At 33.9% G+C, this 17,136-nt stretch overlaps 1 protein-coding gene across 1 annotated transcript; it reads right to left on the bottom strand.

Moving 5' to 3' along the window:
* Positions 1-10,691: 10,691 nt before the first annotated feature.
* On the bottom strand, positions 10,692-13,879 carry LOC136067952 (pentatricopeptide repeat-containing protein At1g52620-like). Its single transcript, XM_065774439.1, is given in 6 exon segments — positions 10,692-10,805; positions 10,903-11,421; positions 11,424-11,513; positions 11,516-13,445; positions 13,447-13,692; positions 13,813-13,879. Coding segments are annotated over 4 exon segments (2,496 nt in total). The 5' UTR covers positions 13,582-13,692; positions 13,813-13,879; the 3' UTR covers positions 10,692-10,805; positions 10,903-11,080.
* Between the last annotated feature and the right edge of the window lie 3,257 nt (positions 13,880-17,136).

Genomic DNA, 17,136 nt, shown 5'->3' with positions numbered 1-17,136 from the left:
CTCCCCAATTAAATGGGTCCTTCTCCCCTATTTTCTCTTTCTCCCCAATTAAATGGACCCTAAGTGGAAAGAAATTCATTGCATAAGAACCACATAATAATCTTCCAACTTGCATGAAGTTATTGTAGTTGGTGGAATTTTCATGAGATATAACTCCCATGAAACAAACATTAATTTTCCTAATTCAACAAACCATATTATTCAGACAATTATTGGGTACTCCCAGAATACCATAAATGCATACTCCTCCCTCTCACATAATTGTGGATCCCACTAATTAAATTTATGGTGGGACCCACAATTCATGTGAGAGAGGGGAGTACGCATTTATGGTACTCTCAAAGTATTCAATAATTATCCATATTATTCATCTTGATGTTTTCTCTTCTCCCCAATTAAATGGGCCCTTCTCACCTATTTTCTCTTTCTCCCCAATTAAATGGGCCCTAAGTGGAAAGAAATTCATTGCATAAGAACTACATAATAATCTTCCAACTTGCATAAAGTTATTGCAGTTGGTGGAATTTTCATGAGATATAACTCCTATGAAACAGACATTAATTTCCCTATTTCAACAAACCATATTATTCAACTTGATGTTTTCTCTTCTCCCCAATTAAAAGGGCCCTAAGCGAAAAGAAATTCATTGCATAAGAACTAAGATGAGGAACAACACACAAATGAAAGGGCTCAATGAAATCACTTTTAATTTATATCAATATCAATAGTCTCATAACAACTCAAAATTTTGAACCAAATTTTACAAGAAGATCAACAATCTCAAAACAACCAGCAACATTATTAACAAAAGAGAGTGAGATAGAGATAAGCAATTAACAATCGAAGAGTGAGGTAAAGAGAAATCCAGTAGTGGGTTTGGATTGTGGCAATGGCGGCTCTAGTAATTGTTTTTAGGGTGGACACTAATTAAATTATACAAAATTTAATAAAGAGACAATTTGAAAATATCAACGTCACAAAAAAAAAAACACACAAATACATAAATATTACAATTTTTTTGTACTAACAAAGAAAATAAGAAAAAAAAATAAACTAATAAAAGATAAAGTACAAATTAAAAATGCTGATATGAGAATAATAAAGTGACCACAACAATTTCATAACAAATCTTATGAAACAAGTTGTTAGCCTATTATTGGTAAATAAAACATATCAATATTGAACCCTAATTAAAATTAGTAACAGCTTACCACATAAGATTTATTGTGAAAATGTTGTGGATGTAGCATTTCTCTTTATATTTATTGAACTCATATTTTTATGATTCTCAAGTAAAGGTATTCAACATTTTTATTAGGGTCATCAAAATAGGTTAATTTAGTATATAATATATATTGTTTAAAGTATATATATACATTTTTTTCAAGTCCAAGTGGTTACAGAACATATTAGTTTTAAACAATTATTTATATAAATTTTTTTTGACAAGTGAGGGTGGTTCTAGGACCACCCTCACATACAAGTAGAGCCACTAGTGGATTGTAGTAGATCAGCCATGGGTTTGGTGGCGTGGGTGTTACTTTTGCCTCTCCTAATTCTCGGTCCTTTTCTACACAACCAAACACTAGCAATCAAAGAAGAAAGGAACCTTCCAACTTCAAACCCACAAATCAACAACCACAAAGATTGGTGAAGATTGAAGTCGGAGATCTGATTGGGAGATCGAAGTCGAAGATCGGCGGACTCAACTCTAGGTGTTGCTGAGTTTTCATCTTATGAGAAATAATGACGTACACCGCACGAAGACTAAGTTTGAAGATTTCCCCAAATATTATAAGGGATGATTCCGCAAAATAGGATTGAAAGAACATGGGAAGGTATCTTTTTTCTTAGAATATTACTATGAGTATTAGACTTAAGTTTCGTAAATTCATCTTACTTATTAGTTTTGGGAAGTCTTGTAATTTTGTTTGGGCATGTAGTAAGTGTACTATGTACATAATCGAATAGTGATCATGTTCATGGGGGCGTTGCAAAATGATTTTGTTGGTAGAGTAGTCATCTGTATTGGAACAATAGGTGAAGATAATGATCAAAAATTCAAATGAGCCTTATCGAGATAACAAGCTACACCCCGATGAGAGATAATGGGGATAGAAATTCAATTCAATTCAAATACTTGTACTCTTATCTGATCTACTTAAATCATGTATTTCTAATGTATTATATATATTAACAATAGCAAGAGAGGAACATTCATTTGGCCAAAATCTGTGCAAACTATTACTTTACTCTTTTACAATGATAGTTTGAGAAAGGGGATGACGCATATGAAAATTGATATCCAGCTCTATCTATTTAGTTGCTTTACAAAATCTCATATTTGATATTGTTTCTTGGGTTGGATTCAAGTTACACTTTATGTAACTTTAAGTAATATTATATCACTCAATATTTTTTAATTGGATGCAAATTTTGAAAAATCCACTATTAGATTAGATTGTCTTTGTATATTCTCCATGTTTGCAAAATTTCAAGGTGATCAAAGATCAATAACCATGTCTTCTATCAATTGTTGAAATTCAAATTTTTGTAGTTTAAAATAATGCATAAAAGTTGAGTTTATGGATCAAATAGTAAATTATATCTGATCATCATGAAAATTGGCATGCATATTAAGAACATATAAAACATTAGATTTTCAAGATATTAATTTAATAATAAGTTATTAGGTGGTGTAAAATTGTTTAAAGTTACACCAAGTGTAACTTGAACCCAACCCTTGTTTCTTTATATATTTTTGTTATTTTTATATTTTTAGAGGAGAGAAACATAAAATATAAGCAAAAAACTTATTTACCCCTATTTTTAACAAAAGTGGATAACAAAGACCTAACAGAGGCCAAACAGAGCTAAACACAGGTAGGCAAAGTGTTAAGTTTTGAATTACATGTAGGCAAAATGAAAATAAGTTAAACCACAGGTGAGTTTACTGTAATTTGCCCTAAAATTTATCCTAAAATTTTCTATTAACAAATATAACACTACCCATTAACCGGACCCAAGAAGAAAATTCCCTCATTACAAAAATAAATAAATAAGTAAAATTAAAGAAGAAAGAAATAAAAACTCCCTCTTAGAACATCCACAGCCGGATCCTATATCCCATCTTATTTTACCATCTTAAAAATCTACTTTATCAATTATACCATATCATTTACAATATACTCAACATCCCAAAATTCTATTTTCCTCTTCTACACATTAGAAAAATATATTTACGTAATAAAATATATTTTTTGTGTTTTCTCAATTTTCTCCCCCACGGGCATCATCCTCCATTCCTTTACTTTTCACCTTCTTCCAGCCTCCTTCTCCAAATCCATCATCCATATCAACCTAACTCCTCCACATAACTCCTCCATCATCCATATCAACAACCCAAATCGGCGAAATAGAAAAGAAAAGAAAAGAAAAAACCATTAACCAGCAAACCCAGAAATTTATATACCAGAAACAACGCCACGCCACAAACCCAAAAAAACCACAAACCCACAAACTGTTCCACGCCACAAACCCACAAACCCAGAAATTTCTCAAACCCAGAAACCCAAAAAAAACCATCCACCGATCTCCGCCACGCCACAGCCACCACAACGCTGATACCAGCAAACCCAGAAAGAAAAAAAAAAAAAAAAAAAAAAAAACAAAAGCAATTTAGAACCGTCCAGTATGGCGGTAATCCGTCCAAGGTGGCGGTAGCAACAAGTAGTATAATGAACATAATGAACATAGAGTTAACTGAAAATACTTCTTTATTGAAAGTAGAGTTAAACACTTACAATAATAGTAGTGAATACAAGATCTCAGAACAGATCAACAGTTACAAAGCTTGAACTAGTCCTAGTTACAAGGTTTGTAGGAACAAGGTAGTAGGTGAACAAGGTTATAGTGAACAAGATAGCAAGAACTCTTTCAAAGAAGGCTTCTAGGAAGGAAAGCTCTCTCTAGAAAAACTTCTCTTAAAAAACTCCTTCCTCTAACTTAAGGGACAGCCCCCCTTAAATAGGCAAAATTCGGAGTGAACAGTGTCATGAACAGTAAAAGTGAACAGTAAAAAGTGAACAGTAATCTGTGAACAGTAATCCGTGAACAGTAATTTTTCTTATTTTTTGACTTGAAGTCTTCAGCAAATTTGGAATATTTGATGGAGATGCTTCTGACTTGGAGGTGACAAAAAGTAAGAAGAATCATTAGTGTTGCATGTAGGAGCATAGGAAAGGAATATGATACCAATCATCATATTTTTGTCAGACGCATGGCCTTGAACAGGAGTATCATAGTAAGAGCATGGGAAAATACAGTAGGAGCACGTGAATATTGAAACATTCTTAGCCATTGTGCAGGCCAGACAAATAATGTGAATCAGTCATCGTCACCATCTTCATCATGTCCAAACCACTCTTTATTGTAAGGGTAGTAAGGATCTTTTGTAACAGAACCTTCAGAGGACCTTTCATCATCCAAACTAGCTTTTCTGCTTTTAACATTTTGATGAGAGCATTGAGAGCTTCAGGGTCCTTGCGGATTTCATCCAGAGCAGAACTCACTTTTCTAGGTTTAACAGTTTTAGCAGAGGAAGCAGGTACCTCCAGGACAGGGGTTTGACCAAGTGAACAATCTTTAGCAATGGGGCGAACAGCCGGGGATGGAGAATCTCTGGAGATAGTAGCAATAATTTTCTGAACATGAGGGAATTTACCCCACCATTTCACATACCAATGTCTGGAGAGAATATCACCATCTTTTTGATACTGCCACTTTAATATCCAAGGTATCTTGAAACGTTTAACAAAGTGAAGCAAAGGAGGGAACTTAGCACCAAGAGCATTAACCTTATAAGATTTCTTGAAACATTCAAAAGCATTAAATAATGGTTCAGGAAATATTTCTTCAAGAGGGCCATGTTGAGACCACCAACGGATGAACAAAAGAGGCATAGATCCAGTGAAATTTTTATCAAAGTTAACAAACCAGGAATGAGACATGTCTTCATTCTGGTGAAGCATAAATCTTGACCAAGCATTGATGTAATCATAGTAGGAATAGGGGATGGGAGACGAGGACATTGTCCTAGTAATACTGGGGGAAAGACCCCATTCTTCTTCAGTTATAACATTGACAATGTNACATATACCAACAAACCCACACGGATCACAATGCCACAGGCCACAGCTCACCGATCTCACCACCCACCAATCTCCGCCATGCCACAGCCACCACAATGCCGATACCAGCAAACTCAGAAAAAAAAAAACACAAAAAAAAACAAAAAAAAAAAAAAAAAAAAAAAAAACCCACACTAGATCACAATGCCACAGCCACCACAGCTCCACTGATCTCGGCACCCACGCATCTCCGCCACGCCACAACCCACAACGCGATATCAGCAAACAGAAAAAAAAAATCATATACCAGCAAACCTACATCGGATCACAACGCCACAGCCACCACAGCTCCACCGATCTTGTCACCCACTGATCTCCGCCGTGCCATCTCGCACCCACCGATCTCTCACCACAGGGTGTTGGGTCTGAAGATAGCATATGAGAAGAAAGAAGGAAGAGAGATAAAAGAAAGAGAAAAAAAATGAGGAAGGAGAGAGAAATTGCCGGGTTAAAAGTAGAGAGGAGAGAGAAATGAGAGTATTAAAAAAAAATTTTTTTTTTTTTTTTTTTTTGCAATTCTGCTATAGTACCATCTTACATTTGAGATGGTACTGTAGCTATATCTCAAATTTTTTAACATTTTAGCATATGGCCTTCCAATTGCTGGCCTTTTTTTGGGCTTGTATGCAAATGTTGGCCTTGCATTTGGCATATAGCAATCGAATGCGGATGCTCTTAAGAATAATAGGTAAGAAAAGTCATAGTACACCTGCTACCTGTGAGCAATAAATGAATTTGTTTGATTCCAGGTCAAGTCTTCTCTTAAAAGAGACACACATACAAAAACAAAAACCAAACATATATATATATATATATATTATATATATATATATATATATTATATAACTATCAGACCTTTATGTCCCGTATTTTAGGGATAGTTTCATTTACTTCTACTATATTTATTTTTGAGAAAATCTTCTGCTATATTTGGTTGGGTAAAAATACAGAGGATAGAAAAGGTGTGGGAGTTGCATAATTAAAATTAAAAGTGTAAATTCTGTCCTCATATTTTGAGCTCATTATTATTTTGGGTCCAACTTTTCTATTTTATTTTTTTAGTCTTTAAAATGAAAATGCGTTCTATTTTAGATTCTATTGTTAACTCATCAATAAAAATTGCTTACGTGATAAATGAAGTGCACTGTTGGCATACTAAATACTGACGTGACCATTAAAATAATATTAAAAAACTATATTTAGCATTTTAAAAATGGCATGTCAACATTTTAATTTAAAAAATGCTACATCAATAAAACAATAAAAAAAAACAAATTCTAAACTATTTAAAAAATAAATAAATAATTTTTTTTCTTTTCATTATCTTGTTGGAAGAACATGTTCTTCCTCAAATAACATGTTTGGCAGCCACAAAATTAAAAAACTAATATTTTCTTGAATTTTCTTAGCAATCAAACATCAAAATCCATTTAGACCAAAACCTAGCCATCACTAAAACACTAAAACATCTCAAATCTAAAACACCAAAACCATTGAGAGCAAAACCCAGCAATCACCATCTGATTGAGAGAGACCCACTAATTTGAGAGAGACACCGATCTGAGAGAGAGACCGGTCTGAGAGAGGAGGAACTTGAGACATTTGGGTCTGATTTTGAGCGAAATAAAGAGAGTGGGTTGGTCAGAGAAAGGAAAAAAAAAAGCATCATTATAAATCTCAAATCCTAAATGTTTTCCTTTCAGAACTAATGGTTTCTCCCAATGGCTCTCTTTGACTTTCATTTTCCATGCGTTCCTATCTCTACTAATTTCTTCAGAGCCCTATCTAACCTGAAGTGTTGCCTCAAATTCCAATCAACTTCCTTGAATTGGCTAGAAGACCAAAGAGTTTTTTTGGATGGCAGGTATTAGGAGGAAGATACATTAGAACCCAGAACTTGGGTTTGAGGAATTTGAACCAATAAGCATATTAGAGCTAAGCTTGACCAATTGGGCATCCCTTACAAATAGTCAAATACCCAGTTGCTAAAACTGGTGTTAGCGATACATCGGGACTGTTCACCTCCTTATCCGAGCAAATATTGGATGCTTTTGCTACGCAAGTTTGCTTCAATTTTTGGATTTTTTAGCTTAGCTTCTTGTGTATGACTTTTTTTCTTTTTTTAATGGAACTATTATGTGAAAATTGTGGGAACCTGTTTGAGATGGAAGTTTTGGGATTGAAGTTTTTCTTTTGAGGTGTGATTGTGTGAGAAAATGCTTAATAAAATGTTATTTTGTTTAATAATATTAACAATATGAGTCATATTATGTGGAAGAACCCAAAGAACGTTCTTCCAAAAAATAAAAATGGAAGGAATAAAATTAATTTAATTATCTTTTTTTTAAGTAAGAAATTCAAAAAAAATTAAAATTTTTATGTGATTTTTTATTTATTCAAATGTTGACATGGCATTTTTAAAATGCAAAATACAATTTTTAATATTATGTTAATGGCCACATTAGCATTTAGTATGCCAACAGCACACTTCGTTTCCATGTTAGTAATTTCCATTAGTGAGATGACAATAAAGACCAAAATGAAAAATCTTTTTTTTTTTGGGACTTAAAGCAGTAAAATAGAAAAGTAGGACCAAAATGAAAATGAGTCCAAAATGTAAGGACTAAAAGTGTATTTACGCCAAAATTAAATTAGATTTCTCAAAAAAAAAAAAATTAAGGGATAATTTGTCCAGCACCCATAGCTACACCATTTTCATTGATAAACGTAACCACAAATTACCTTGATTAATTCCAATATGCAACCACTTTGAACTTTTGCAAACCCCGGTTGCATGTAACAGAGGCAAAATACCAATACCATCACTCAACTGCACTCATCAATAATAATATTCCATTTTTACCAAAGCAGTAATTAAAATTGAGCGATTTTCACATAGATCTCAAGGCTGCAATTATGAAATTCACTTAAGCACTCACATCCATTAATCTATACTGGCAAAGCTTCAGCATTTCAACAAAAGATCAATGAGTAGTTCGCAATGAACGCCAATTAAGATTGAATCAGGATATTAAGAAATCAACTGGAAACTCTAACCAACCATAGTCCTATCTCCATCCCAAAAATAATAATAGGTTTATATTCTTGATTTAGGCTGTAAAATTCCCAGATCCCCAAGATATTTTCCAAAGCAATCCTCAGTAACTTTCCAAACTCAAAAGATATTCAGCACAAAGAATCACAGAAGGAGAAAGTGCCCTCATTAACTTCTCCATGTAAATTGCTTTGCCTGCTTTTCAATTTTAAATGACTGCTCCATTTTGGCAATCAAATATTATGTCCCAAATAATTCATTTGGAGACTACCTGCCAAATATTACACATATCACGAACAATCCACAAAATTTTCTCAAGCATAAAGAAATCTTAACTTAAAGCTCCACTTACCACTTTAGGTCTCTTGTACAAGGCCTCCACTCCACAATCCTATGGAGACTCCTTTTGTCTGATTTCTCTCAACATGCACAAATTCATGTATCAGAAAACAAAACAAAATAACCACAAAAGGAAAAATTCAACCTCCAATCAAATGCTAACAAAACTGAGAAAAAGATTTTGAAATGTGTCCTATCCTGCTTATTGGTTTTCAAAATTTACAACCTGCTCTCAGCTGATAGGGAAATGTCTAAAATCCCAATACTCCAGTTTCTTATCTTACCCCATAGCTTCTCGTGAAACAAACAGAAATGCAAGGAAAAAAAAGTCCACAATATTAAGTTTTCAGGAAAAAGATACCTATCCAAAAAAAAAATGTTTCTTAGAAACAAAAACAATATGTCCAATTAACTCACTTAGACGCAAGTTGTGGAGTAATTATTGTCTTGTATCCCAAATAAATAATAATAATAACTATAAAAATGTGGTCACACACCTCCCTCATTAATGAGTTTTGCAGCAAGGTAGATTCCAATGGAGCTGAAAAAAATTTCAGAAAGATGCTATCTGTGGTTTAGAATCTTTAGATCCTAAAGTTGTGACATGCAGGTACATATTGGTAGTTTTTGTAACGAGTATAAACTTGCAAAAGCATGCCCCTTTTCTGAACTGATGCTGATAAGCAAGTTCTGTCCTAATGATGTTATCTTTCCTTAACTTTTGAATGGGATTGCAAATACTCCATCCACTGCAATTCCCAAAGAAAGCAATGACCCTCAAGAGAAGAAGTCTGTTTCTGGATATTTTTGGAAGGAATTTGTCTGGTGGATATGTTCAAATAAGTGTGTATAATGCTAATAACCTCTTATCCTGATTCGGTCACACTATCCAAAAATTTCTAATCATCTCATTGGATGCAAGTATCAAGTTGATTTTTTTTTTTTTTTTTTCAATTTAAAGAAATGAAACAGTATAAAACAGGAAAAAAAAATTGCACTACTATAATTTCATGCATTTACTCAGTTGCCAAACCAAGGTTGTGGTAAAGCTAATTCTCCATCCTCTCTTACTCAAATGCAACCCTTATGTAAAACTGAAATTCCAAAAGATCTCCATAAAGTGATCAAGTGAAAACCTTTTTCACAAACACTAGCTAATTTAATCGCATTTATTTTAGAAATACCATTTTACCATTTCTTTCTTCTTATAGCCTGTTTAGTCTAGCTCATAAGCTTGCTTATTTTTTAAGGCAATTTATGTACAGATTTTTAAAGCCTATACTTTTACTAACTTATTTTTTAAGCAAAATAAACCAATGACAGTAAGCTATCCAAAACATACAATCATGTAATGAATTTCTCATGGAGATATCATGATTGTAAGCCTATTTTCCCAAGCTCACTATGTTCAATGTCAAAAGCAACATGGATATGTTCAGGTCCATAATAGATATCCATGTTCATGAAGCATCCAACAATTACAAAGCCATGGATCATTTTCTATTCAATAATTTACTTATGCAAATCAAATATGTTGCATACTAGGCTTGGCTTGTTCCTTCGGTAGCTCTTGATGGCCTTTCGCTCGGGCACCTAATCGAGGGTGCCTTCTCTGCGCTCACCCACCCCTTACTGCACCTTTAGAAAGGAAATGTAGGTAGCCACTTTTGTCTCAGCTTTAGGCTAGGCTTGATGACAACCTACAGCTGCTAATGAGGACCGTTCCACTCGTGCCCCCTTGGGGGTCTTTCTTGCACTCACCTTAAGGAACCTATGGCCATTTTTATATAAGTCGAAGGCAACCACTAAATTATTTGAATAAGTACATTCTACTTATTTGGCATACAAGTAACTGGTCAGTAAAATCAAAAGGTAAGATTTTTCTGGTGCTCTATAAAACTGAAGAACAGCCAAACTTCAGGGACAACTTCACAGCACTACAACAAGAATGACCATATTATTCCCTTGTACACTCCCTGTGCACCAGGGTAATATTTTTTTTGCCGTACTACCTTTATTTTTTTTTTTCAATAAAGATTTTAAAAATGACCATATTATACACAATATTACAATTACAATTATATAATAAACAAAATAGTGCTACATACCTCCAAAAGTGAAGTCAAGTTTGCTTCAATATCTTGTTAACATCAAGATTTGCTTTGATAGAATAAGAATCAGTTAATGTAGTATGTACTTGTCCTTGAATGGCACCCAAATGCCTGCACAAGCACCACAAATGAGATAAATCCAATATCAAAAACAGTTATCCTGAAACTTTTAAAAATTAAATGCACAGCCCATTAAGAAATTACCTACCATACAATGATGTCAATCCAGATGGATCTTCAAGAGCCTCTTTATGGGTCACCAATCATATGACCAATATGTGTGTTTGAAAGGAACCTTAACGAAGAAGATGTAAGGAGTTTGAGACTTCTATATTAAGTGATGGTGATATATAGGGATACCACAGAAATTTGTCTGTCCAAATTTCTTATATATATAACAGAGCAAGATGAGGGATTTCAATTTTTTTTTCCTTCTTCCCTACCCCTAAGACTTTGGCTTGTTGATCATTAGATTTGTAGTCATCAATCAAGGCTTCTAAAATAAGTAAAGCCTCAGAAGACCTTCCTCGAGGAAGATATTGGTTTAATTTCAGTGAGTATTTGACAGCGGTTTGGAGCTCATGTTCGTTCAAACTACAGGAGATAATGTTTTTCCATTCCTTTGATCTTCCTTCCAAGCAAATGCCATATAGCAAGGCAGAAAAAGAAACAGAATCTAGAAGGAAGCCCTTACCGATCATCTTATCACACAACTGTAAAGCAATTTAACCATTCCATATTGGCAAAGGCAGATGATAATAGAATTATATGCCGCAGTTACTTGAACCCATCCATCTGATACCATCTTTCCAAAAAATCCAAAAACATAGACTTCTCGACCTCCTGAAGCTCATTGCTTTCCTTGGGAATTGCAGTCAATGCAATATTTGCAAACCCATTTACAAGATAATGAAAGGTAGCATCATTAGGAGTGCACTTGCTCATCAGCATCAATTCAAAAAAGGAGGCAGCTTTTGCAAGTTTACAATCTTTACAAAACCTCCCAATAAGTATAGTGTATGTGACAACATTAGGCTCCAATCCACAAGATTGCATCTCTCTGAAAATTTTTTCAGCTCTATTGGTATCTCCCTTGCCGCAAAAGCCATTTATGAGGGCAGTGTATGTGACCACATTTGGCTTGCATCTCTGCTTCACCATTAGCCCAAACATCTTTAGTGCACCATCCAAGTCATGCTGCTTTACATACCCATCAATAAGGGTGGTATAAGTAAATACATCTGGAACATGATGTTCTTTCCTCATTCTAATGATGCAAGAAAGTGCATCTTTCATCATTCCAAATTTGCAAAAACCTTTAATCAAGGCATTATACACCACAACACCAGGGTCTATACCCTTTTCAATGATGAGTTCAAAGAGTTTTTTGGCCTCCTGAATGTCACCATTTCTGACGAACCCATCCACCAAAGTGGCATAAACAAAAGCATCAGGTTGTACATTTTGGTCAAGCATATCAGCAAAGAGCAACTTGGCAGTAGGAAGCCTCCCTTTCTTGCAGAGTCCACTTATTAAAATATTATAAATACCAGCATCAGGCAATACTCCCTTTTCCATCATTTTTTCTCGCATTGTCAATGCAACATCAACCTTCCCTGCGACAATAAGTCCATGGATGAGAGCACCATATGAAACCAAATCAGGCTTATGTCCTCCTTCTGTCATCTTAATAAGCAAATCTAAGGCCCTAAAGTATTCCCCTTGTCTACAATAAACATGTATAAGAGGAGTATAACTAAATTTGTTCAGCATTAATCCCCTTTTCATTGCCTGCTCTAGAAATTGATAAGCTTCTTCAACCTTCCCCTCTTTACACGAGCCATTAATAAGAGTATTATAAGTTATAATATCTGGCTCACAACCACTCTCAATCATCCTCCCCATTATCTCCACCACTTCAACTGAACAACCATGCTTATATCGAGCATCAATTATATTGTTATATACTCGGGCATTAACATTCAAACCCCTCTCTTTCATTTCCAACAAAAGTCGGTCAATCGATTCAAAGTCCCCTTCCTTGCAAAACCCATTTATCATAACCCCATAAGTTTCCAATGTAGGTAAGAACCCTTTCAATTTCAACTCCTTAAAAAGTCCATTAGCACTTTCCAATTCACCTTTATTGCAATAACCATCAATGAGTATATTATAAAACACAACATTTGGTATGCAACCTTCCCCCCACCTATCTTCAATCAACTCCCTGCCTTCCTTGACCTTCCCATCCCTACATAAACCCCTAACCATAATACAAGTACTATAATTATCCACACAAGAATTCTCAAGCATTTTATTATACACTTGGCATGCAGTTTCATTTCTCTGATGCTTCACAAGAACATTAAGCAATGAATTGCATGCAAAAACACTCGGCACACAATTATGTATTTCACCCACCACATAATACAATTCAACAGCCTTATCCACCAACCCAGAATCTGCATAAGCTTGAATAACAACACTTAATGCTTCACAAGCCGGCTTTAATTGCTCAAGTTTCATTCGCTCCAACACCAATTCAATCTCCGAAAACACTTTAAACCTCGCCAAAAGTATCAAAAGCGAAGAATAAGCAGAACCATTCAGTGAACAACTATATGGCCGCTTTGAGGCCCAATCAAAGAACTTTAGACCCAATTCTACATCATGTATTCGATCTAAAACAAAATGGGCAAAGTCTGAAACAACGACATTGGATTCAGAAAAGAAGCTTTCAAGGGATTGCTCCCATGGTCTTGGTTTTAAGGATTTGAATAGTGCCTTGGACATGTTTGGCAAAATGCCTGAATGGCAAGGTTGAAGAAGAGGACGTGGGTTTGCGATTGTGAAGGGGTTTGATGCGAGAGAGAAGGGTTTTAGACATGGAAATGAGGTGAGAGCGTGAATGAGTTCTGGGTTTTGGGGTTTTGGCGTTTTACTCATATGTGAGTTCCTAAGTGTTTGATATACACGTTGACATTATAAATTAACTGACCTGCAACAACCAATCCATAGATATATCATATCATATCAGCTCAAAATGAAAATTAAAAAATATATAAAATGCATTACCTAAGGCTATAGTAAGTTTTAATTTATGAAGAATTAAGCTAACCTGCTCTAGCATCTCTGGCTCAGCCGATAAGCTAAGCTTCCCTCTCGCCCTAGGCTTGCTTTTCCATTTACTTCACGCCGTTTTGGTTTTTAGCTGGATCCATCTCTACAGCCACACTCACCATCATCAAAAAATTGAATAAATAAATTTTTATTATCTATTTTGCTACGGGGTAGAGGAGATTTGAACCGTGTTTATTGGAAACACCAAGAGGTAACGATTGAGTTACAAAGCTCTTGATTGATTAATAAGTTATTTGTATAAAATATATCTCAAAAGATATACTATTAATTATTTTTGAAGTTATAGAATCCACTTGATGATGATTGTTTTAGTGTTGATAGGCTTAGGTCCCATATTGAATAAGATGATCTAACAAGAACCCAATTATATTAATTAACTAATAACTAATTAATTTTTGAATCCATACCATGTTATATCTTAATTTCTTAGGAATTCACACATCATGTTGTGTTCATATCTATACTTCCTAGGTTATTAAGTACTAAACAAGTAATGAATATGTTAAATTTGCAAACCCAAATGAAATACTAACTTCCCAAAATAATTTTTTTATTTTATTTTATTTTAAAAAGCCATAAACAAAAGTAATAATAACCCAAAATTCCAAATACACTAAAGAAAATAAACTAGTGGTCACAACGCCTTGCTTTACCCTTGGGGCGAGAACGACACCGGATTAAGAGAGGGACGGAGCTTGTGCCTGAGAAGTTGGCGGAGACGCTTCTGCCGGCGAAGGGAGTGAGGAATTTGGTGGAGACTGGAGAGAATTGCGATTTGAGTTTACGGTTCGCGAAGTGCTACTGCTACGTGGTGCTCACATTGGCCGGTGGAGTGTAAAGCTCGAAGCTGCGGTGGCCACTTCCATGGCTATTAGCTTGCACACAGAGAGAGCCAGAGAGGGCGAATTTGACAATATCAGATTGTTAATAATATGGGCTTTGGGTTTCAATTAGCGGAACGAAACATAATCTATTTAGGCCACTTTGAATCTAACCCAATCTATTAGGTCACTTTGTGCCAAGTCCAACCAAACTAATTCTATTTATGTTGTGGGCTGAATAAAGTTTGGAACTTTTTTTTTTTTTTTTTTTGTAGTAGAGAGATGTGAATTGTAAATTTGTAATACCCAATTTAATATTAGACCAAAATATAAATTACACCTTTTAAACTTGAATGAAATTTATTTCAGTTTTTAACCTTATTTTTGTTCAATTTGAATGCTCTAAATTTTATATTTTATTCAATTTAGACACTTTGTCTAATTCGTTAAAAAATTGCCATTAAAAATATATTTTTTGTACAACAAAAAAATCTATAAAATTAATAAAAATATTTATAGATTTTATGTGAGATTTTTTTTTCTTAAATAAATCATTTTCATTAGTTAATTACATACTTAACAGTAATTTTTTAAGAGAATTGGACCGAATGTCAAAATTGAATAGAGTTGAAATTTAGAAGACTCAATTTAACGAAAGTAAAATTTGAGAACTAAAACTTCAATCAATTTATAGGGAGCAATTTGCTTTTAGTCTTAATTTACTTCTTCAGTTATAACATTGACAATGTAAACACTGTGGTAAATAATTTTGGAGGCATCAATTTTGTCAGAAATGGTGTTAATAATAATAGATTTCTCATTACGCAAGAGATCAGAATAATAATTCAAATTCTTATCTTTATGCTAAAGATATATATATATATATATATATAACTATCAGACCTTTATGTCCCGTATTTTAGGGATAGTTTCATTTAACTTCTACTATATTTATTTTTGAGAAAATCTTCTGCTATATTTGGTTGGGTAAAAATACAGAGGATAGAAAAGGTGTGGGAGTTGCATAATTAAAATTAAAAGTGTAAATTCTGTCCTCATATTTTGAGCTCATTATTATTTTGGGTCCAACTTTTCTATTTTATTTTTTTAGTCTTTAAAATGAAAAATGCGTTCTATTTTAGATTCTATTGTTAACTCATCAATAAAAATTGCTTACGTGATAAATGAAGTGCACTGTTGGCATACTAAATACTGACGTGACCATTAAAATAATATTAAAAAACTATATTTAGCATTTTAAAAATGGCATGTCAACATTTTAATTTAAAAAATGCTACATCAAATAAAACAATAAAAAAAAAAAACAAATTCTAAACTATTTAAAAAAAATAAATAAATAATTTTTTTTTCTTTTCATTATCTTGTTGGAAGAACATGTTCTTCCTCAAATAACATGTTTGGCAGCCACAAAATTAAAAAACTAATATTTTCTTGAATTTTCTTAGCAATCAAACATCAAAATCCATTTAGACCAAAACCTAGCCATCACTAAAACACTAAAACATCTCAAATCTAAAACACCAAAACCCATTGAGAGCAAAACCCAGCAATCAACATCTGATTGAGAGAGACCCACTAATTTGAGAGAGACACCGATCTGAGAGAGAGACCGGTCTGAGAGAGGAGGAACTTGAGACATTTGGGTCTGATTTTGAGCGAAATAAAGAGAGTGGGTTGGTCAGAGAAAGGAAAAAAAAAAAAGCATCATTATAAATCTCAAATCCTAAATGTTTTCCTTTACAGAACTAATGGTTTCTCCCAATGGCTCTCTTTGACTTTCATTTTCCATGCGTTCCTATCTCTACTAATTTCTTCAGAGCCCTATCTCAACCTGAAGTGTTGCCTCAAATTCCAATCAACTTCCTTGAATTGGCTAGAAGACCAAAGAGTTTTTATTGGATGGCAGGTATTAGGAGGAAGATACATTAGAACCCAGAACTTGGGTTTGAGGAATTTGAGACCAATAAGCATATTAGAGCTAAGCTTGACCAATTGGGCATCCCTTACAAATAGTCAAATACCCAGTTGCTAAAACTGGTGTTAGCAGATACATCGGGACCGTTCACCTCCTTATCCGAGCAAATATTGGATGCTTTTGCTACGCAAGTTTGCTTCAATTTTTGGATTTTTTAGCTTAGCTTCTTGTGTATGACTTTTTTTTCTTTTTTTAATGGAACTATTATGTGAAAAATTGTGGGGAACCTGTTTGAGATGGAAGTTTTGGGATTGAAGTTTTTCTTTTGAGCGTGTGATTGTGTGAGAAAATGCTTAATAAAATGTTATTTTGTTTAATAATATTAACAATATGAGTCATATTATGTGGAAGAACCCAAAGAACGTTCTTCCAAAAAATAAAAATGGAAGGAATAAAATTAATTTAATTATCTTTTTTTTAAGTAAGAAATTCAAAAAAAATTAAAATTTTTATGTGATTTTTTATTTATTCAAATGTTGACATG

The sequence above is a fragment of the Quercus suber genome, unplaced genomic scaffold, assembly GCF_002906115.3.
Source record: "Quercus suber isolate HL8 unplaced genomic scaffold, Cork oak 2.0 scaffold_92, whole genome shotgun sequence".
Taxonomy (NCBI): domain Eukaryota; kingdom Viridiplantae; phylum Streptophyta; class Magnoliopsida; order Fagales; family Fagaceae; genus Quercus; species Quercus suber.
Note: the sequence above shows the minus strand (reverse complement) of the source record. Positions and strands in the feature narration are given on the sequence as shown.